At 44.8% G+C, this 25,124-nt stretch overlaps 1 protein-coding gene across 7 annotated transcripts in view; it reads left to right on the top strand.

The window, feature by feature from the left end:
- DLG4 (discs large MAGUK scaffold protein 4) overlaps positions 1–22,581 on the top strand; it is a 282,808-nt gene extending 260,227 nt beyond the window's left edge. For 4 of the 7 annotated variants that reach the window (XM_083185898.1, XM_083185901.1, XM_083185903.1 and 1 more), the window contains 6 exons: positions 5,826–5,873; positions 5,960–6,061; positions 15,974–16,146; positions 16,225–16,337; positions 21,089–21,180; positions 21,671–22,581. In XM_083185898.1, coding sequence (XP_083042024.1) covers positions 5,826–5,873; positions 5,960–6,061; positions 15,974–16,146; positions 16,225–16,337; positions 21,089–21,180; positions 21,671–21,777 — 635 coding nt within the window. In that variant the 3' untranslated portion in view covers positions 21,778–22,581. The remainder of the gene's footprint in view (positions 1–5,825; positions 5,874–5,959; positions 6,062–15,973; positions 16,147–16,224; positions 16,338–21,088; positions 21,181–21,670) is intronic. The other 3 variants (XM_083185899.1, XM_083185900.1, XM_083185904.1) reach the window with 1 other exon arrangement.
- The last annotated feature ends 2,543 nt before the right edge of the window (positions 22,582–25,124 follow it).

Here is a 25,124-nt window from a genome sequence, read left to right as displayed (position 1 = left end):
AGCTCCCTCCTGTATCTCTCTGCTATTCCTGTACTGTCCACACACACACAGCTCCGTCACTACACCTCCCTCCTGTATCTCTCTGCTATTCCTGTACTGACCATGCACACACACAGCTCTGTCACTACACCTCCATCCTGTCCTGTATCTCTCTACTATTCCTGTACTGACCTCACACACACAGCTCTGTCACTACAGCTCCCTCCTGTATCTCCCTCCTATTCCTGTACTGTCCACACACACACACAGCTCTGTCACTACACCTCCCTCCTGTATCTCTCTGCTATTCCTGTACTGACCACACACACAGCTCTGTCACTACACCTCCATCCTGTCCTGTATCTCACTGCTATTCCTGTACTGTCCACACACACAGCTCTGTCACTACACCTCCATCCTGTTCTGTATCTCTACTATTCCTGTACTGTCCACACACACACACAGCTCTGTCACTACACCTCCCTCCTGTATCTCTCTGCTATTCCTGTAATGTCCACACACACAGCTCTGTCAATACAGCTCCCTTCTGTATCTCCCTGCTATTCCTGTACTGACCACACACACAGCTCTGTCACTACACCTCCATCCTGTCCTGTATCTCTCCGCTATTCCTGTACTGTCCACACACACAGCTCTGTCACTACACCTCCCTCCTGTATCTCTCTGCTATTCCTGTACTGACCACACACACAGCTCTGTCACTACACCTCCATCCTGTTCTGTATCTCTACTATTCCTGTACTGTCCACACACACACACAGCTCTGTCACTACACCTCCCTCCTGTATCTCTCTGCTATTCCTGTACTGTCCACACACACAGCTCTGTCACTACAGCTCCCTCCTGTATCTCCCTGCTATTCCTGTACTGACCACACACACAGCTCTGTCACTACACCTCCATCCTGTCCTGTATCTCTCCGCTATTCCTGTACTGTCCACACACACAGCTCTGTCACTACACCTCCCTCCTGTATCTCTCTGCTATTCCTGTACTGACCACACACACAGCTCTGTCACTACACCTCCATCCTGTTCTGTATCTCTACTATTCCTGTACTGTCCACACACACAGCTCTGTCACTACAGCTCCCTCCTGTATCTCCCTCCTATTCCTGTACTGTCCACACACACACACAGCTCTGTCACTACACCTCCCTCCTGTATCTCTCTGCTATTCCTGTACTGACCACACACACAGCTCTGTCACTACACCTCCATCCTGTCCTGTATCTCTCCGCTATTCCTGTACTGACCACACACACAGCTCTGTCACTACACCTCCCTCCTGTATCTCTGCTATTCCTGTACTGTCCACACACACAGCTCTGTCACTACAGCTCCCTCCTGTATCTCCCTGCTATTCCTGTACTGACCACACACACAGCTCTGTCACTACACCTCCATCCTGTCCTGTATCTCTCCGCTATTCCTGTACTGACCACACACACAGCTCTGTCACTACACCTCCATCCTGTTCTGTATCTCTATACCAGTGGTTCCCAAACTGTGCGCCTAGGCTCCCTGGGGTGCCTCAGGACACTTGCAGGGGTGCCTCGGGTTGGTCGTCCAGGACCAATTCAAATTATTTATGATCAATTATTTTTGGACGAAACCAGTGCTGGTGGCTGCCAATCATAAAATGGTTACAATCAGAAGCAAATCCTGCCCTTTACCACATAACTGACCCTAAGAAGCACATATAAACACATTCTACTTAATTTGATATATATTTTTTGGGGCCTAGGGGTGCCTTGGAAAAATTCTGATACTCTAGGGTGCCGTGATTAGAAAAAGATTGGGAACCCCTGCACTATACTATTCCTGTACTGTCCACACACACAGCTCTGTCACTACACCTCCCTCCTGTATCTCTCTACTATTCCTGTACGGTCCCCACACACACACAGCTCTGTCACTACACCTCCCTCCTGTATCTCTCTGCTTTTCCTATACGGTCCCCACACACACAGCTCTGTCACTACACCTCCATCCTGTCCTGTATCTCTCTACTATTCCTGTACTGTCCCCACACACACAGCTCTGTCACTACACCTCCCTCCTGTATCTCTCTACTATTCCTGTACTGTCCACACACACAGCTCTGTCACTACACCTCCATCCTGTCCTGTATCTCTCTACTATTCCTGTACTGTCCCCACACACACAGCTCTGTCACTACACCTCCCTCCTGTATCTCTCTGCTATTCCTGTACTGACCCCCCACACACACAGCTCTGTCACTACACCTCCATCCTGTCCTGTGTCACTGCTATTCCTGTACTGACCCCCCACACACACAGCTCTGTCACTACACCTCCATCCTGTCCTGTATCTCACTACTATTCCTGTACTGACCACACACAGCTCTGTCACTACACCTCCATCCTGTCCTGTATCTCTCTGCTATTCCTGTACTGACCCCACACACACAGCTTCGTCACTACACCTCCATCCTGTCCTGTATCTCTCTGCTATTCCTGTACTGACCACACAAACACAGCTCTGTCACTACACCTCCATCCTGTCCTGTATCTCTCTGCTATTCCTGTACTGACCACACACACACAGCTCTGTCACTACACCTCCATCCTGTCCTGTATCTCTCTACTATTCCTGTACTGTCCACACACACAGCTCTGTCACTACACCTCCATCCTGTCCTGTATCTCTCTGCTATTCCTGTACTGACCCCACACACACAGCTCCGTCACTACACCTCCATCCTGTCCTGTATCTCTCTACTATTCCTGTACTGTCCACACACACACACAGCTCTGTCACTACACCTCCCTCCTGTATCTCTTTGCTATTCCTGTACTGACCCCACACACACAGCTCTGTCACTACACCTCCATCCTGTCCTGTATCTCTCTGCTATTCCTGTACTGACCCCACACACACAGCTCCGTCACTACACCTCCATCCTGTCCTGTATCTCTCTGCTATTCCTGTACTGACCCCACACACACAGCTCTGTCACTACACCTCCATCCTGTCCTGTATCTCTACTACTCCTGTACTGTCCCCACACACACAGCTCTGTCACTACACCTCCATCCTGTCCTGTATCTCTACTATTCCTGTACGGTCCCCACACACACAGCGCTGTCACTACACCTCCATCCTGTCCTGTATCTCTACTATTCCTATACTGACCCTCCCCCCCCCCACACAGCGCTGTCACTACACCTCCATCCTGTCCTGTATCTCTACTATTCCTGTACTGACCCCCCCCCCCACACACACACAGCTCTGTCACTACACCTCCATCCTGTCCTGTATCTCTCTACTATTCCTGTACTGACCCCACACACACACACACACACACACACACAGGTCTGTCACTACACCACCATCCTGTCCTGTATCTCTCTGCTATTCCTGTACTGTCCACACACACACACAGCTCTGTCACTACACCTCCATCCTGTCCTGTATCTCACTACTATTCCTGTACTGACCACACACACACAGCTCTGTCACTACACCTCCATCCTGTCCTGTATCTCTACTATTCCTGTACTGTCCCCACACACAGCTCTGTCACTACACCTCCATCCTGTCCTGTATCTCTACTATTCCTATATTGACCCCCCCCCCACACACACACACACACAGCCCTGTCACTACACCTCCATCCTGTCCTGTATCTCTACTATTCCTGTACTGACCCCCCCCACACACACACACAGCTCTGTCACTACACCTCCATCCTGTCCTGTATCTCTCTACTATTCCTGTACTGTACCCACACACACACACACACAGGTCTGTCATTACACCACCATCCTGTCCTGTATCTCTCTGCTATTCCTGTACTGTCCACACACACAGCTCTGTCACTACACCTCCATCCTGTCCTGTATCTCACTACTATTCCTGTACTGACCACACACAGACAGCTCTGTCACTACACCTCCATCCTGTCCTGTATCTCTACTATTCCTGTACTGACCCCACACACACAGCTCTGTCACTACACCTCCATCCTGTCCTGTATCTCTACTATTCCTGTACTGACCCCACACACACAACTCTGTCACTACACCTCCATCCTGTCCTGTATCTCACTGCTATTCCTGTACTGACCACACACACACAGCTCTGTCACTACACCTCTATCCTGTCCTGTATCTCTCTACTATTCCTGTACTGTCCCCACACACAGCTCTGTCACTACACCTCCATCCTGTCCTGTATCTCACTGCTATTCCTGTACTGACCACACACACACAGCTCTGTCACTACACCTCCATCCTGTCCTGTATCGCTCTACTATTCCTGTACTGTCCACACACACAGATCTGTCACTACACCTCCATCCTGTCCTGTATCTCTCTACTATTCCTGTACTGACCCCCCACACACACAGCTCTGTCACTACACCTCCATCCTGTCCTGTATCTCACTGCTATTCCTGTACTGACCACACACACACAGCTCTGTCACTACACCTCTATCCTGTCCTGTATCTCTCTACTATTCCTGTACTGTCCCCACACACAGCTCTGTCACTACACCTCCATCCTGTCCTGTACCTCTCCCTACTATTCCTGTACTGACCACACATACAGCTCTGTCACTACACCTCCATCCTGTCCTGTACCTCTCTTTCTACTATTCCTGTACTGACCACACACACACAGCTCCGTCACTACACCTCCATCCTGTCCTGTATCTCACTACTATTCCTGTACTGACCACACACACACACACAGCTCTGTCACTACACCTCCATCCTGTCCTGTATCTCTCTACTATTCCTGTACTGACCACACACACACAGATCTGTCACTACACCTCCATCCTGTCCTGTATCTCTTTGCTATTCCTGTACTGACCACACACACACAGCTCTGTCACTACACCTCCATCCTGTCCTGTATCTCTCTACTATTCCTGTACTGACCCCACACACAGATCTGTCACTACACCTCCATCCTGTCCTGTATCTCACTGCTATTCCTGTACTGACCACACACACACAGCTCTGTCACTACACCTCCATCCTGTCCTGTATCGCTCTACTATTCCTGTACTGTCCACACACACAGATCTGTCACTACACCTCCATCCTGTCCTGTATCTCTCTACTATTCCTGTACTGACCCCCCACACACACAGCTCTGTCACTACACCTCCATCCTGTCCTGTATCTCACTGCTATTCCTGTACTGACCACACACAGCTCTGTCACTACACCTCTATCCTGTCCTGTATCTCTCTACTATTCCTGTACTGTCCCCACACACAGCTCTGTCACTACACCTCCATCCTGTCCTGTATCTCTTTGCTATTCCCGTACTGACCACACACACACAGCTCTGTCACTACACCTCCATCCTGTCCTGTATCTCTCTACTATTCCTGTACTGACCCCACACACAGATCTGTCACTACACCTCCATCCTGTCCTGTATCTCACTGCTATTCCTGTACTGACCACACACACACAGCTCTGTCACTACACCTCCATCCTGTCCTGTATCGCTGTACTATTCCTGTACTGTCCACACACACAGATCTGTCACTACACCTCCATCCTGTCCTGTATCTCTCTACTATTCCTGTACTGACCCCCCACACACACAGCTCTGTCACTACACCTCCATCCTGTCATGTATCTCTCTACTATTCCTGTACTGACCACACACACAGCTCTGTCACTACACCTCCATCCTGTCCTGTATCTCACTGCAATTCCTGTACTGACCACACACACACAGCTCTGTCACTACACCTCCATCCTGTCCTGTATCTCTCTGCTATTCCTGTATGTGTTGATGATGTAGTGTCATCCAGTAACTCTTTGTCTTTATGTAGGTCGGGAAGAGGTGGTTCTCAGCTATGAGACTGTTGTGCACATGGAAGGTAGGTGAGGTCTCTGTCTGTCTGTGGTGTGTAGAGAAATAGCTTCATGTATTATCTCTGAAGTAATGATTTTCTCCTATTCCCAGTCCATTACGCTCGTCCCATCATCATACTGGGCCCTGGAAAGGACAGAGTTAATGATGATCTTTTATCTGAGTTTCCTGACAAGTTTGGCTCCTGTGTACCCCGTAAGTGTGTAGCATGCATTGTACACATACGTTATACCTGGGCGCTTAGTGCCTATACATTGTGCATGTATCTGTGTTATACAGCCAGGTGCTTAGTATCTATACAGTGTACACGTCTCTGCATTATACCCATGCACTTAGTGTCTATACATTGTGCATGTATCTGTGTTATACAGCCAGGTGCTTAGTATCTATACAGTGTACATGTCTCTGCATTATACCCATGCACTTAGTGCCTATACATTGTGCATGTATCTGTGTTATACAGCCAGGTGCTTAGTATCTATACAGTGTACATGTCTCTGCTTTACACCCATGCACTTAGTGCCTATACATTGTGCATGTATCTGTGTTATACAGCCAGGTGCTTAGTATCTATACAGTGTACACGTCTCTGCATTATACCCATGCACTTAGTGCCTATACATTGTGCAAGTATCTGTGTTATACAGCCAGGTGCTTAGTATCTATACAGTGTACACGTCTCTGCATTATACCCATGCACTTAGTGCCTATACTTTGTGCATGTATCTGTGTTATACAGCCAGGTGCTTAGTATCTATACAGTGTACACGTCTCTGCATTATACCCATGCACTTAGTGCCTATACATTGTGCAAGTATCTGTGTTATACAGCCAGGTGCTTAGTATCTATACAGTGTACACATCTCTGCATTATACCCATGCACTTAGTGCCTATACTTTGTGCATGTATCTGTGTTATACAGCCAGGTGCTTAGTATCTATACAGTGTACACATCTCTGCATTATACCCATGCACTTAGTGCCTATACATTGTGCATGTATCTGTGTTATACAGCCAGGTGCTTAGTATCTATACAGTGTACACGTCTCTGCATTATACCCATGCACTTAGTGTCTATACTTTGTGCATGTATCTGTGTAATACAGCCAGGTGCTTAGTATCTATACAGTGTACACGTCTCTGCATTACACCCATGCACTTAGTGCCTATACATTGTGCATGTATCTGTGTTATACAGCCAGGTGCTTAGTATCTATACAGTGTACACGTCTCTGCATTATACCCATGCACTTAGTGCCTATACTTTGTGCATGTATCTGTGTAATACAGCCAGGTGCTTAGTATCTATACAGTGTACACGTCTCTGCATTACACCCATGCACTTAGTGCCTATACATTGTGCAAGTATCTGTGTTATACAGCCAGGTGCTTAGTATCTATACAGTGTACACATCTCTGCATTATACCCATGCACTTAGTGCCTATACTTTGTGCATGTATCTGTGTTATACAGCCAGGTGCTTAGTATCTATACAGTGTACACATCTCTGCATTATACCCATGCACTTAGTGCCTATACATTGTGCATGTATCTGTGTTATACAGCCAGGTGCTTAGTATCTATACAGTGTACACGTCTCTGCATTATACCCATGCACTTAGTGCCTATACTTTGTGCATGTATCTGTGTAATACAGCCAGGTGCTTAGTATCTATACAGTGTACACGTCTCTGCATTACACCCATGCACTTAGTGCCTATACATTGTGCATGTATCTGTGTTATACAGCCAGGTGCTTAGTATCTATACAGTGTACACGTCTCTGCATTATACCCATGCACTTAGTGCCTATACATTGTGCATGTATCTGTGTTATACAGCCAGGTGCTTAGTATCTATACAGTGTACACGTCTCTGCATTATACCCATGCACTTAGTGCCTATACATTGTGCATGTATCTGTGTTATACAGCCAGGTGCTTAGTATCTATACAGTGTACACGTCTCTGCATTATACCCATGCACTTAGTGCCTGTACATTGTGCATGTATCTGTGTTATACAGCCAGGTGCTTAGTATCTATACAGTGTACACGTCTCTGCATTATACCCATGCACTTAGTGCCTATACATTGTACATGTATCTGTGTTATACAGCCAGGTGCTTAGTATCTATACAGTGTACATGTCTCTGCATTATACCTGGGCGCTTAGTGCCTGTACATTGTGCATGTATCTGTTATACAGCCAGGTGCTTAGTATTTATACAGTGTACACGTCTCTGCATTATACCCATGCACTTAGTGCCTATACATTGTACATGTATCTGTGTTATACAGCCAGGTGCTTAGTATCTATACAGTGTACACGTCTCTGCATTATACCTGGGCACTTAGTGCCTGTACATTGTGCATGCATCTGTGTTATACAGACAGGTGCTTAGTATCTATACAGTGTACACGTCTCTGCATTATACCCATGCACTTAGTGTCTATACATTGTACAGTTATCTGTGTTATACAGCCAGGTGCTTAGTATCTATACAGTGTACACGTCTCTGCATTATACCCATGCACTTAGTGCCTATACATTGTGCATGTATCTGTGTTATACAGCCAGGTGCTTTTTATCTATACAGTGTACACGTCTCTGCATTATACCTGGGCACTTAGTGCCTATACATTGTACAGTTATCTGTGTTATACAGCCAGGTGCTTGGTATCTATACAGTGTACACTTAGTGCCTATACATTGTACATGTATCTGTGTTATACAGCCAGGTGCTTAGTATCTATACAGTGTACACGTCTCTGCATTATACCCATGCACTTAGTGCCTATACATTGTGCATGTATCTGTGTTATACAGCCAGGTGCTTAGTATCTATACAGTGTACACGTCTCTGCATTATACCTGGGCGCTTAGTGCCTGTACATTGTGCATGTATCTGTGGTATACAGCCAGGTGTTTAGTATCTATACAGTGTACACGTCTCTGCATTATACCCATGCAATTAGTGCCTATACATTGTACAGTTATCTGTGTTATACAGCCAGGTGCTTATTATCTATACAGTGTACACGTCTGCATTATACCCATGCACTTAGTGCCTATACATTGTACATGTATCTGTGTTATACAGCCAGGTGCATAGTAGCTATACAGTGTACATGTATCTGCATTATACCCATGCACTTAGTGCCTTTACATTGTACATGTGTCTGTGTTATACAGCCAGGTGCTTATTATCTATACAATGTACACGTCTGCATTATACCCATGCACTTAGTGCCTATACATTGTACAGTTATCTGTGTTATACAGCCAGGTGCTTAGTATCTATACAGTGTACATGTCTCTGCATTATACCTGGGCGCTTAGTGCCTATACATTGTGCATGTATCTGTGTTATACAGCCAGGTGCTTAGTATCTATACCGTGTACACGTCTCTGCATTATACCCAAGCACTTAGTGCCTATACATTGTGCATGTATCTGTGTTATACAGCCAGGTGCTTAGTATCTATACAGTGTACAAGTTTCTGCATTATACCCATGCACTTAGTGTCTATACATTGTACAGTTATCTGTGTTATACAGCCAGGTGCTTATTATCTATACAGTGTACACGTCTGCATTATACCCATGCACTTAGTGCCTATACATTGTACATGTATCTGTGTTATACAGCCAGGTGCATAGTAGCTATACAGTGTACATGTATCTGCATTATACCCATGCACTTAGTGCCTTTACATTGTACATGTGTCTGTGTTATACAGCCAGGTGCTTATTATCTATACAGTGTACACGTCTGCATTATACCCATGCACTTAGTGCCTATACATTGTACAGTTATCTGTGTTATACAGCCAGGTGCTTAGTATCTATACAGTGTACACATCTCTGCATTATACCCATGCACTTAGTGCCTTTACATAGTGCGTGTATCTGTGTTATACAGCCAGATGCTTAGTATCTATACAGTGTACAAGTCTCTGCATTATACCCATGTACTTAGTGTCTATACATTGTACAGTTATCTGTGTTATACAGCCAGGTGCTTAGTATCTATACAGTGTACACGTCTCTGCATTATACCCATGTACTTAGTGCCTATACATTGTGCATGTATCTGTGTTATACAGCCAGGTGCTTATTATCTATACAGTGTACACGTCTCTGCATTATACCCATGCACTTAGTGCCTATACATTGTGCGTGTATCTGTGTTATACAGCCAGGTGCTTAGTATCTATACAGTGTACACGTCTCTGCATTATACCCATGCACTTAGTGCCTATACATTGTGCATGTATCTGTGTTATACAGCCAGGTGCTTAGTATCTATACAGTGTACACATCTCTGCATTATACCCATGCACTTAGTGCCTATACTTTGTGCATGTATCTGTGTTATACAGCCAGGTGCTTAGTATCTATACAGTGTACACGTCTCTGCATTATACCCATGCAATTAGTGCCTATACATTGTACAGTTATCTGTGTTAAACAGCCAGGTGCATAGTATCTATACAGTGTTCACGTATCTGCATTATACCCATGCACTTAGTGCCTATACATTGTACATGTATCTGTGTTATACAGCCAGGTGCTTAGTATCTATACAGTGTACACGTCTCTGCATTATACCCATGCACTTAGTGCCTATACATTGTACATATATCTGTGTTATACAGCCAGGTGCTTAGTATCTATACAGTGTACATGTCTCTGCATTATACCTGGGCACTTAGTGCCTGTACATTGTGCATGCATCTGTGTTATACAGACAGGTGCTTAGTATCTATACAGTGTACACGTCTCTGCATTATACCCATGCACTTAGTGTCTATACATTGTACAGTTATCTGTGTTATACAGCCAGGTGCTTAGTATCTATACAGTGTACACGTCTCTGCATTATACCCATGCACTTAGTGCCTATACATTGTGCATGTATCTGTGTTATACAGGAAGGTGCTTATTATCTATACAGTGTACACGTCTCTGCATTATACCTGGGTGCTTAGTGCCTGTACATTGTGCCTGCATCTGTGTTATACAGCCAGGTGCTTAGTATCTATACAGTGTACACGTCTCTGCATTATACCCATGCACTTAGTGCCTATACATTGTGCATGTATCTGTGTTATACAGCCAGGTGCTTAGTGTCTATACAGTGTACACGTCTCTGCATTATACCTGAGCGCTTAGTGCCTATACATTGTGCATGTATCTGTGGTATACAGCCAGGTGCTTAGTATCTATACAGTGTACACGTCTCTGCATTATACCCATGCAATTAGTGCCTATACATTGTACAGTTATCTGTGTTATACAGCCAGGTGCTTATTATCTATACAGTGTACACGTCTCTGCATTATACCCATGCACTTAGTGCCTATACATTGTACATGTATCTGTGTTATACAGCCAGGTGCTTAGTATCTATACAGTGTACACGTCTCTGCATTACACCCATGCACTTAGTGCCTATACATTGTACAGTTATCTGTGTTATACAGCCAGGTGCTTATTATCTATACAGTGTACACGTCTGCATTATACCCATGCACTTAGTGCCTATACATTGTACATGTATCTGTGTTATACAGCCAGGTGCATAGTAGATATACAGTGTACACGTCTCTGCATTATACCCATGCACTTAGTGCCTTTACATTGTACATGTGTCTGTGTTATACAGCCAGGTGCTTATTATCTATACAGTGTGCACGCCTGCATTATACCCATGCACTTAGTGCCTATACATTGTACAGTTATCTGTGTTATACAGCCAAGTGCTTAGTATCTATACAGTGTACATGTCTCTGCATTATACCTGGGCGCTTAGTGCCTATACATTGTGCATGTATCTGTGTTATACAGCCAGTTGCTTAGTATCTATACAGTGTACACGTCTCTGCATTATACCTGGGCGCTTAGTGCCTATACATTGTGCATGTATCTGTGTTATACAGCCAGGTGCTTAGTATCTATACAGTGTACACGTCTCTGCATTACACCCATGCACTTAGTGCCTATACATTGTACATGTATCTGTGTTATACAGCCAGGTGCTTAGTATCTATACAGTGTACACGTCTCTTCATTATACCCATGCACTTAGTGCCTATACATTGTGCATGTATCTGTGTTATACAGCCAGGTGCTTAGTATCTATACAGTGTACACGTCTCTGCATTATAACCATTCACACAGTGCCTATACATTGTGCATGTATCTGTGTTATACAGCCAGGTGCTTAGTATCTATACAGTGTACACGTCTCTGCATTATACCCATGCACTTAGTGCCTATACATTGTACATGTATCTGTGTTATACAGCCAGGTGCTTAGTATCTATACAGTGTACATGTCTCTGCATTATACCTGGGCGCTTAGTGCCTGTACATTGTGCATGTATCTGTGTTATACAGCCAGGTGCTTAGTTTCTATACAGTGTACACGTCTCTGCATTATACCCATGCACCTAGTGCCTATACATTGTACATGTATCTGTGTTATACAGCCAGGTGCTTAGTATCTATACAGTGTACACGTCTCTGCATTATACCCATGCACTTAGTGCCTATACATTGTGCATGTATCTGTGTTATACAGCCAGGTGCTTAGTATCTATACAGTGTACACGTCTCTGCATGAGCTTAGTGCCTATACATTGTACACATCTCGCATTATACCAATGTGCTTAGTGCATGTTCATTGTATACATCTCTGCATTATACCCATGTGATTAGTGCCTATACATTTTGCATGTCTCTTCATTATACCCATGCGCTTAGTGCCTATACACTGTACACATGTATTATACCATGCACTTAGTGCCTTTACATTGTACATGTATATGTGTTATACAGCCAGGTACTTAGTATCTATACAGTGTACACGTCTCTGCATTATACCCATAAGCTTAATGCATGTTCATTGTACACATGCATTATACCTAGGCGCTTAGTGCTTTTACATTGTACATTTATCTGTGTTTTACAGCCAGGTGCTTAGTACCTATACATTGTACACGTATTTGCTTAATACCCATACGCTTAGTGCATATAAATTGTACATGTCTCGCATTATACCCATGAGCTTAGTGCCTTTATATGGTACACATCTCTGCATTATACCCAATGTGCTTAGTGCATGTTCATTGTACATGTCTTTGCATTATATCCAAGCTCTTAGTGCCTATATACTGTGCATGTCTCTGCATTATACCCATGCACTTAGAACCTATACATTTTACACATATCCACATTATACTCATGTGCTTAATGCCTATACATTGTACAAATGCATTATACCTGGGCGCTTAGTGCCTTTTGAGTTTTACATTTAGTTGTGTTATACAGCGAGGTGCTTTGTACCTATACATTGTACACATCTCTGCATTATACCCATGACCTTTGTGCCTATATATTGTGCATGTCTCTGCAGTACACTCATGTGCTTAGTGCTTATACATTGTACATGTATCTGTGTTATACAGCCAGGTGCTTAGTATCTATACAGTGTACACGTCTCTGCATTATACCCATGCACTTAGTGCCTGTACAGTGTGCATGTATCTGTGTTATACAGCCAGGTGCTTAGTATCTATACAGTGTACACATATCTGCATTATACCCATGTGATTAGTGCCTATACATTGTACACATCTCTGCATTATACCCATGGCCTTTGTGCCTATATATTGTCCATGTCTCTGCATTACACCCATGTGCTTAGTGCCTATACATTGTACATTTCTCTGCATTATAAACAGACACTTACAGTAGTTCCTATATATTGTTCACATCTCTGCATTATACCCGGGTTCTTAGTGCTTATACATTCTACACATCTTTGTGTTATACAGCTAGGTGGTTATTGCCTATACATTGAACACATATTTGTGGTATACAGCCGTGTACTTAGTGCCTATAAATTGTACAAGTCTCTGCATTACACCTGGGTGGTTAGTGCCTATACATTGTGCATGTATCTGTTATACAGCCAGGTGCTTATTATCTATACAGTGTACATGCCTCTGCATTATACCCTTGCACTTAGTGCCTATAACTTGTACATGTATATGTGTTATACAGCTAGATGCTTAGTGCCTATACATTGAACACATGCATTATACCGAGGCACTTAGTGTCTTTTACATTGTACACGTCTTTGCATTATACCCATGCGTTTAGTTCCTAAACATTGTTTCACGTCTCTGCATTATACCCATGCACTTAGTGCCTATACATTCGACACGTCTTTGCATTAAATCCACGCGCTTAGTGCCTATACATTGTACACATATCCACATTATACCCATGCACTTAGTGCCTATACATTGTACACATCTCTGCATTATAACCATGCGCTTAGTGCCTGTTCACTGTACACATAGAAATGTAGAATGTGACGGCAGATAAGAACCACTTGGCCCATCTAGTTTGCCCCCTTTTTAAACATATTACCTCAAACCATAAACTGTATGATCCTTATTTTCTTGTAAGGATATAAATATGCCTATCCCAAGCATGTTTACATTGAACTACTGTATTTGCCTCTACCACCTCTGATGGGAGGCTATTCCACTTATCTACTACCCTTTCTGCGAAGTAATTCTTCCTCACATTTCCCCTGAATCCCCCCCCCCCCCCCCCAGTGTCAGTGCATGTCCTCGTGTTCTGTTGCTCCTCTTCCTGTGAGGTATGTCTCCCACCTGCACCTTGTTAAAACCCTTGATATATATTTGAAAGTTTCTATCATGTCCCCCCTTTCTCTTCTCTGCTCTAAAGTATACATATTAAGATCTTTTAGTCTTTCCTGGTACGTTTTGTGATGTAGGCCATGCACCATTTTAGTTGCCCTTCTTTGTACAGTCTCTAATGTATTTATATCCTTCTGGAGATATGGTCTCCAGAACTGAACACAATACTCTAGGTGAGGTCGTACCAATGACCTATACAATGGCATTATTACTTCTTTCTTTCTACTGCTGATACCTCTTCCTATGCAACCAAGCATCTGACTTGCCTTCTTCATTGCTTTGTTACATTGCCTACCTGCCTTTAAGTCCCCTGAAATAGTGACACCTAGATCCCTCTCTTCCTCAGTAGTTTCCATTATAGTGCCATTTATACTATATTGAGTCTTTGGATTTCTGAGACCCAAGTGCATGATTTTGCATTTTTTGGCATTAAACTGTAGTTGCCATGCTCTTGACCATTCCTCTTATCTACCTAGATCCTCAATAATTTGTTTTACCCCTCCTGGTGTGTCTACCCTGTTGCATACCTTTGTGTCATCTGCAAAAAGGCACATTTTACCCTCAATTCCATTTGCAATATCACCAATAAAGATATTAAAAAGCACCGGTCCAAGTACAGATCCCTGGGGTACTCCACTTGTAACCTTTCCCTCCTTTGACTGTACTCCGTTTACTACAACTCTCTGTTTTGTGTCCTGCAACCACGCTCTTATCCATTCAACTATCTTAGAATCCAATCCCAAGCTTTCAAGTTTATTTAACAGTCTGCGATGTGGGACAGTGTCAAAAGCTTTACTAAAGTCTAGATAAGCTACATCTACAGCCCCACCTTGATCTATTACTTTAGTCACCCAGTCAAAAAAGTCAATAAGATTTGTTTGACATGATCTTCCCCCAGTAAACCCATGCTGTTTTGATCCTGTAAATTGCTGGTTTTGAGATATTCTACAACTCTTTGTTTTAAAAGTGTTTCCATCAATTTCCTTACTACTGATGTGAGGATCACTGGTCGATAGTTGCTTACCTCTTCCTTGCTTCCACTTTTGTGCAGTGGGACTACATTTGCTGTTTTCCAGTCCTCTGGGATTACTCCAGTAGCTAGTGAATGGGCATAGGGCGGGACCACACTGAGTATATAACAATGGCGTAGGGCGGGACCACACACTTGAATTAAATGAACCATACACAATTATCGCAGAAGTTGTGTAACAGCTGTGCTAGAGATAACCACTGTCCCAGGAGCTGACAATCTGTACTTTTTTATATAATGAGTTGGATATGAGGCCTCATAAACCACCTGTTGGTTGCGGCTTCCCACCCTAATCTCCACAGACCACCCACATCTTCTCCCATTTCTACCCGCAGATACGACACGCCCCAAGCGAGATTATGAGGTGGACGGGCGAGATTACCACTTTGTATCGTCCCGGGAAAAGATGGAGAAGGATATACAGGGTCACAAGTTCATTGAGGCTGGACAGTATAACGGACACTTGTACGGAACGAGTGTACAGAGCGTCAGGGAGGTGGCCGAGCAGGTACAGTAGCTGTGTTCTTTTACTTACCTATGTCCCCTCCCAACACCGGACAGTCCTAATCTGCCCTTATCCACCTAGCAGGGGAAGCACTGCATCCTAGACGTATCGGCCAACGCTGTCAGACGCCTGCAAGCTGCCCAGCTTCAACCCATCGCCATCTTTATACGGCCCAAGACATTGGAAAATATCCTGTAAGTGTCTCATCTGCCGGCCTAAGCGTTTTCTTTTCTGTGTATCTGATCAGTAAGGATTGGGTAAAGAGTCTGGGTGCTATAAAGATCTGTAGTCTTGGTTCCACATATGTAGTATCTCCAGGCTGATATAGAGATCCGTAGGTGACAGTCCTGGTTCCACATACGTAGTATCTCCAGGCTGATATAGAGATCTGTAGGTGACAGTCCTGGTTCCCCATACATGGTATCTCCAGGCTGATATAGAGATCTGTAGGTGACAGTCCTGGTTCCCCATATATGATATCTCCAGGCTGATATAGAGATCTGTAGGTGACAGTCCTGGTTCCCCATACATGGTATCTCCAGGCTGATATAGAGATCTGTAGGTTGCAGTCCTGGTTCTCCATACATAGTATCTTCAGGCTGATATAGTGATCTGTAGGTGACAGTCCTGGTTCCCCATACATAGTATCTCCAGGCTGATATAGAGATCTGTAGGTGACAGTCCTGGTTCCCCATACAAAGTATCTCCAGGCTTATATAGTGATCTGTAGGTGACAGTCCTGGTTCTCCATATGTATTATCTCCAGGCTGATATAGAGATCTGTAGGTGGCAGTCCTGGTTCCCCATATATGGTATCTCCAGGCTGATATAGAGATCTGTAGGTGATAGTCCTTGTTCCCTATATGTAGTATTCTCCAGGCTGATATAGAGATCTGTAGGTAACAGTCCTGGTTCCCCATATGTAGTATCTCCAGGCTGATATAGAGATCTGTAGGTGGCAGTCCTGGTTCCCCATACATAGTATCTGCAGGCTGGTATAGAGATCTGTAGGTGACAGTCCTGGTTCCCCATACAATGTATCTCCAGGCTTATATAGTGATCTGTAGGTGACAGTCCTGGTTCTCCATATGTATTATCTCCAGGCTGATATAGAGATCTGTAGGTGGCAGTCCTGGTTCCCCATATATGGTATCTCCACACTGAAATAGAGATCCGTAGGTAACAGTCCTGGTTCCCTATATGTAGTATCTCCAGGCTGATATAGAGATCCGTAGGTAACAGTCCTGGTTCCCCATACATAGTATATCCAGGCTGATATAGAGATCTGTAGGTGACAGTCCTGGTTCCCCGTAAGTAGTATCTTCAGGCTGATATAGTGATCTGTAGGTAACAGTCCTGGTTCCCCATACATAGTATCTCCAGGCTGATATAGAGAACTGTAGGTGACAGTCCTGGTTCCCCATATATGGTATCTCCAGGCTGATATAGTGATCTGTAGGTGGCAGTCCTCGTTCCCCATACATGGTATCTCCAGGCTGATATAGAGATCTGTAGGTGAAAGTCCTGGTTTCCCATATATGATATCTCCAGGCTGATATAGAGATCTGTAGGTGGCAGTCCTGGTTCTCCATACATGGTATCTCCAGGCTGATATAGAGATCTGTAGGTGACAGTCCTGGTTCCCCATATGTAGTATCTCCAGGCTGATATAGAGATCTGTAGGTGACAGTCCTGGTTCCCCATATATGATATCTCCAGGCTTATATAGAGATCTGTAGGTGACCGTCCTGGTTCCCCATACATAGTATCTCCAGGCTGATATAGTGATCTGTAGGTGACAGTCCTTGTTCCCCAAACGTAGTATCTCCAGGCTGATATAGTGATCTGTAGGTGACAGTCCTGGTTCCCCATATGTAGTATCTCCAGGCTGATATAGAGATCTGTAGGTGATAGTCCTGGTTCCCCATACATGGTATCTCCACGCTGATATAGAGATCTGTAGGTGACAGTCCTGGTTCCACATATGTAGTATATCCAGGCTGATATAGAGATCTGTAGGTGACCGTCCTGGTTCCCCATACATAGTATCTCCAGGCTTATATAGAGATCCGTAGGTGACAGTCCTGGTTCCCCATACATAGTATCTCCAGGCTGATATAGTGATCTGTAGGTGACAGTCCTTGTTCCCCAAACGTAGTATCTCCAGGCTGATATAGAGATCTGTAGGTGACAGTCCTTGTTCCCCAAACGTAGTATCTCCAGGCTGATATAGAGATCTGTAGGTGACAGTCCTGGTTCCCCATATATGGTATCTCCAGGCTGATATAGAGATCTGTAGGTGATAGTCCTTGTTCCCCAAACGTAGTATCTCCAGGCTGATATAGAGATATGTAGGTGACAGTCCTTGTTCCCCAAACGTAGTATCTCCAGGCTGATATAGAGATCTGTAGGTGATAGTCCTGGTTCTCCATACATAGTATCTCCAGGCTGATATAGAGAACTGTAGGTGACAGTCCTGGTTCCCCATACATGGTATCTCCAGGCTGATATAGAGATCTGTAGGTGACAGTCCTGGTTCCCCATACATGGTATCTCCAGGCTGATATAGAGATCTGTAGGTGACAGTCCTGGTTCTCCATACATAGTATCTCCAGGCTGATATAGAGATCTGTAGGTGACAGTCCTGGTTCTCCATATGTAGCATCTCCAGGCTGATATAGAGATCTGTAGGTGACAGTCCGGGTTCCCCAAACATAGTATCTCCAGGGTGATATAGAGATCTGTAGGTGACAGTCCTGGTTCTCCATACATAGTATCTCCAGGCTTATATAGAGATCTGTAGGTGACAGTCCTGTTCCCTATATGTAGCATCTCCAGGCTGATATAGAGATCTGTAGGTGACAGTCCTGGTTCTCCATACATAGTAACTCCAGGCTGATATAGAGATCTGTAGGTGACAGTCCTGGTTCTCCATACATAGTATCTCCAGGCTGATATAGAGATCTGTAGGTGACCGTCCTGGTTCTCCATACATAGTATCTCCAGGCTGATATAGAGATCTGTAGGTGACAGTTCTGGTTCCCCATACATAGTATCTCCAGGCTGATATAGAGATCTGTAGGTGATAGTCCTGGTTCTCCATACATAGTATCTCCAGGCTGATATAGAGAACTGTAGGTGACAGTCCTGGTTCCCCATACATGGTATCTCCAGGCTGATATAGAGATCTGTAGGTGACAGTCCTGGTTCTCCATACATGGTGTCTCCAGGCTGATATAGAGATCTGTAGGTGACAGTCCTGGTTCCCCATACATAGTATCTCCAGGCTGATATAGTGATCTGTAGGTGACAGTCCTGGTTCCCCATACATAGTATCTCCAGGCTTATATAGAGATCTGTAGGTGACAGTCCTGGTTCTCCATACATGGTGTCTCCAGGCTGATATAGAGATCTGTAGGTGACAGTCCTGGTTCCCCATACATAGTATCTCCAGGCTGATATAGAGATCTGTAGGTGACAGTCCTGGTTCCCCATACATAGTATCTCCAGGCTTATATAGAGATCTGTAGGTGACAGTCCTGGTTCTCCATACATGGTGTCTCCAGGCTGATATAGAGATCTGTAGGTGACAGTCCTGGTTCCCCATACATAGTATCTCCAGGCTGATATAGTGATCTGTAGGTGACAGTCCTGGTTCCCCATACATAGTATCTCCAGGCTTATATAGAGATCTGTAGGTGACCGTCCTGGTTCCCCATACATGGTGTCTCCAGGCTGATATAGTGATCTGTAGGTGGCAGTCCTGGTTCCCCATATATGGTATCTCCAGGCTGATATAGAGATCTGTAGGTGACAGTCCTGGTTCTCCATATGTAGTATCTCCAGGCTTATATAGAGATCTGTAGGTGACCGTCCTGGTTCCCCATACATAGTATCTCCAGGCTGATATAGAGATCTGTAGGTGACAGTCCTGGTTCCCCATATATGATATCTCCAGGCTTATATAGAGATCTGTAGGTGAACGTCCTGGTTCCCCATACATAGTATCTCCAGGCTGATATAGTGATCTGTAGGTGACAGTCCTGGTTCCCCATATGTAGTATATCCAGGCTGATATAGAGATCTGTAGGTGATAGTCCTGATTCCCCATATGTAGTATCTCCAGGCTGATATAGAGATCTGTAGGTGACCGTCCTGATTCCCCATACGTAGTATCTCCAGGCTGATATAGTGATCTGTAGGTGACAGTCCTGGTTCCCCATACATAGTATCTCCAGGCTGATATAGAGATCTGTAGGTGACAGTCCTGGTTCCCCATACATAGTATCTCCAGGCTGATATAGAGATCTGTAGGTGACAGTCCTGGTTCCCCATATGTAGTATCTCCAGGCTGATATAGAGATCTGTAGGTGACAGTCCTGGTTCCCCATATATGATATCTCCAGGCTTATATAGAGATCTGTAGGTGACCGTCCTGGTTCCCCATACATAGTATCTCCAGGCTGATATAGAGATCTGTAGGTGACCGTCCTCGTTCCCCATACATAGTATCTCCAGGCTGATATAGAGATCTGTAGGTGACCGTCCTGGTTCCCCATACATAGTATCTCCAGGCTGATATAGTGATCTGTAGGTGACCGTCCTCGTTCCCCATACATAGTATCTCCAGGCTGATATAGAGATCTGTAGGTGACCGTCCTGGTTCCCCATACATAGTATCTCCAGGCTGATATAGTGATCTGTAGGTGACAGTCCTGGTTCCCCATACAAGGACTGTGTATTTTCTAGGTGATACCCTGGGGTGGTAGCACTCGTTCCTTGTACACAGTGTTACCAGCCTCTGGTATTTAGTTTCATATTGTTACATTTGTTTTCCTATATATGATCGTTTCCGATCATTTCCGTTTATTTCCATGTTCTGCTAAATATCCAGCTGTGTCACTGATTGTCCCCATTTCTCTCCTGTCTGTCACCTACACAACAGAGAAATTAACAAACGTCTAACGGAGGAACAAGCTAGAAAAACATATGAAAGGTCAACAAAACTGGAGCAGGACTTTACGGAGTGTTTTTCAGGTGAGTGCGGCACTGCAGGTGTGCGTTGTATCATTGAGCAGCTCTATATATTGTAGACTTGTGCGGTGCCTCTGGTCCAACAGACTGTGCAACCCTCGCTCACTGACCCCACCATTTGTCTCCCATATAAATGTGGATTTGCACCTGCACCACGTTAGGAGATTGCCACGTTTAGGCCAGCAAGCTCTGTGGCTTTTTTGCCCTTGTAGACCAGGCCAGTGTCAGGCATCTCCAAACCTCAAGTGCAAGTGTGGAGATGGCCTCTTAGCAGTTCCATCACCACAACCTGCATTCATGACAGAGAGATCTTCCTCATATACAGTACATCATTCATTTTGTGATAGGAAGATTCGTTGGCACCCCCAGATCCCGGTACCTCAGGTGGCCCTGCTTGCAGACTATAGGTTATGAGATGCTTCTGTTTGGAAATGTGTTTGAGGTGTTTTATTCCTGGTCTAATTTTCTCTAATTCTTCCCTTCTTCTCTACAGCGGTGGTCGAGGGTGAAAGCTTTGAAGAAGTCTACCATAAAATAAAGGGGATCATTGAGGACCTCTCAGGGCCCTACATTTGGGTTCCTTCTCGTGAAAGACTTTAAAACCAGCCTCTTCCTCCAACCCCACCGTAAAGCAGCGGAGACTCCTCTCTCTCGGAGCTTTGTATGTCTGGAGGCAATAAGGCACTCTGGATCCTCCATGGCCTGATGTCGCCACCCCTCCCTGGAGTGCCTTATTACTTCTAAAGGGGCTGATATCCTCCCACATAACAGGAGACCAGAATGTTTGTGTTTATATATGTTTTTACGTGTGTATTTAGACATGCACAAAACTATATAGACCACAATCCGGATCTTCTGTTGTTGCTTGGCTCCTTGTGGGAGTGGTTTCTTTGTGGTCCAGCCCCTGCTGTATGCAGTTGGGTGTGGACTCACAGTCACACCTCATACAGTGCATAGGGCCTGTTGTATAAAGACTTTTAGTCATGGTTTTCTATTTCGCTGTCTGCGTTTATCTTGTGCATGCGTCTTATACTGGAAGGGGGGACTGTGGATTAATGGACAAATACCCCGTTCTCCCCCCATCCCCACACACATGTCCTTAGAGTATGGGGCAGTATGAACAATAACTCCCCCTAAGAGGGGTAGTAGCTTCATGGCTGTCTCCTTAGCTCTCAAACAAAGCCATGGAGGGGTTAAGTGTGCAATGCTCTGCAGGGCTCTGGTAAAGAGCTTGATAGAAATGCTCTGCAGACTTTGTCCCAAGAGGGGCTTAGGAAGCGATGCTCTTCAGGACACTGGGTAAAAATCGGGGCCCTGCAGGGCTCAGACAGCGAAGGGTTACATACAGTACAGTAATAAAAAATAAAACTATTTTATGTGGATAAATAAAATGTTATATATTTACCCGCTGTGTTGGCATCTCCTTCTAACAGCCCCGACATTGCAGGCACCCCGATATCACACAGCCACATGTGCATAGCATGGCCTCAGTACATCAGCATTGCGTTCACTCGCTATCCCAGCATGCCTCTCTTCAGCTCCAATCAGGGTAATCCTGCTGAACCGGAAAAACACAGCTACACCCTAACACGAGTCCTCCTCAGGGTCAGGGCCATCTTAACAGCAGTGTGGGCCCCTGGGCAAAGCAATGCACTGGGGCCCTTACCCATTCTCCCCTCCTAGGGTTGGGGGGTGCTATCAGCAGCAGCTTTGATGCCCCACGGGTGGCAGGGGGTGCTCTATCTGCCACTCAACATGTAGGACCTGGAGCAGTAACTTCTGCTAATAACTCCTTTACTGCACAGGTGGTGGGAGGGAGAACACTAACGTGTGGAAGGGGGCACTGAGCTGTATGAAGGGTCCCTTGTAAATGACTTCCAGGGAGGTAGGGGGTGTTTTATACACAGGGGAGGGTTGGATAATGGAGTGGGCTTAATATTCGTCATTTTCCGGTGGAAGGGCAGCTTGTTTGACTGCAGATATCGCCATTATCTGGAAATAGATTTCTTAGCCTTCAATAGTATAAAAACCTAGAGTCCCAACTTTCAGGAGGTGCTGGGAACATGGGGATCAGAGATCAGGAGCCAGAGCAATCCATTCACAAAAATATAAAACTACACCAGACGTTTGGAGCTGGAGCAGGGACCGGCTGCTGGAAGGCTGATATCTCTGGTTCTGGGCATGATAGAGACAAGCCGCTAGTGTCGTCAGAAAGGGGAGAGTCCCAGATTTTGGAATATACTCTCAGAAAATCTCGAAGTCAGAGCGAACGTGAGAAATATGACTGGGAATTGCAATTAACAGGTCAGATGTGGACTGCTGCTTTGAAGTTGGATATCTCCAGTTCCCCAGGGCCGGTTTTCAAAATCCTGGTATCCCTGGAAAAAGGGGATCCTCAGCTATACACCTGGGGCCTCTGGGCAAGTGCCCATTAAGCCCATATGAAAAGACGGCCCTGCTCAGGGTCATCCGAAATGCTGGAGGGGGAGAAGCAGAAGGACAGACACATGGAGAGGCTGGAATCCTGTCTGGCTCATGGTGACGGAGGCTGGGAGATGGCTGGAGCAGGATTCATGGCAGGGCCGGTGCTGGGGGTTCGGCGCCCTCCTGCAAACTATAAATTTGCGCCCACCCAAGCTTTACAAAGGGACAGAGCACACCAAAAGACAAATGTGTGATCTCACAAGTAGGGGAATGGCCACACAATAGTACTCCCACTCCACATTACACCACACGGTAGCACAGTATTATTCACCTTACACAGCTGTAACTAGCCATTCTGGTGCCATGAGTTATAAAACAGGGAGAGTTTGCACCGTAGGAGCGCGCAAAAATGTAGGAGCGTGGCTTTATGGGGAATGGGCGTCGTCACATAAAAGTACCAATTACATTGTAATCCCCATAACACATTATACCACACAGTAATGCAAATTATATATTATGTCACACATCATGATGCCCCTTACACAATATGCAGCACACCTCAATGCCCATTACACATTATACCACACACAGTAATGCAAATAATACATTATGTCACACATCATGATGCCCCTTACACAATATGCAGCACACCATAATGCCCATTACACATTATACCACACACAGTAAGGCACATTATACATAAAGTAATGCCCATTACACATTATGCCACACATCATGATGCCCCTTACACAATATGCAGCACACCATAATGCCCATTACACATTATACCACACACAGTAAGGCACATTATACATAAAGTAATGCCCATTACACATTATGTCACACATCATGATGCCCCTTACACAATATGCAGCACACCTCAATGCCCATTACACATTATACCACACACAGTAAGGCACATTATACATAAAGTAATGCCCATTACACATTATACATTATGTCACACATCATGATGCCCCTTACACAATATGCAGCACACCTCAATGCCCATTACACATTATACCACACACAGTAATGCAAATTATACATTATGTCACACATCATGATGCCCCTTACACAATATGCAGCACACCTCAATGCCCATTACACATTATGCCACACACAGTAATGCAAATTATACATTATGTCACACATCATGATGCCCCTTACACAATATGCACCACACCTCAATGCCCATTACACATTATACCACACACAGTAATGCAAATTATACATTATGTCACACATCATGATGCCCCTTACACAATATGCACCACACCTCAATGCCCATTACACATTATACCACACACAGTAAAGCATATTATACATAAAGTAATGCCCATTACACATTATACATTATACATTATGTCACACATCATGATGCCCCTTACACAATATGCAGCACACCTCAATGCCCATTACACATTATACCACATACAGTAAGGCACATTATACATAAAGTAATGCCCATTACACATTATACATTATGTCACACATCATGATGCCCCTTACACAATATGCAG

The sequence above is a fragment of the Crinia signifera genome, chromosome 4, assembly GCF_055691185.1.
Source record: "Crinia signifera chromosome 4, ASM5569118v1, whole genome shotgun sequence".
Taxonomy (NCBI): Eukaryota; Metazoa; Chordata; class Amphibia; order Anura; family Myobatrachidae; genus Crinia; species Crinia signifera.
The sequence above is the reverse complement of the archived record's forward strand: the minus strand, read 5'-3'. Positions and strand labels throughout refer to the sequence as shown.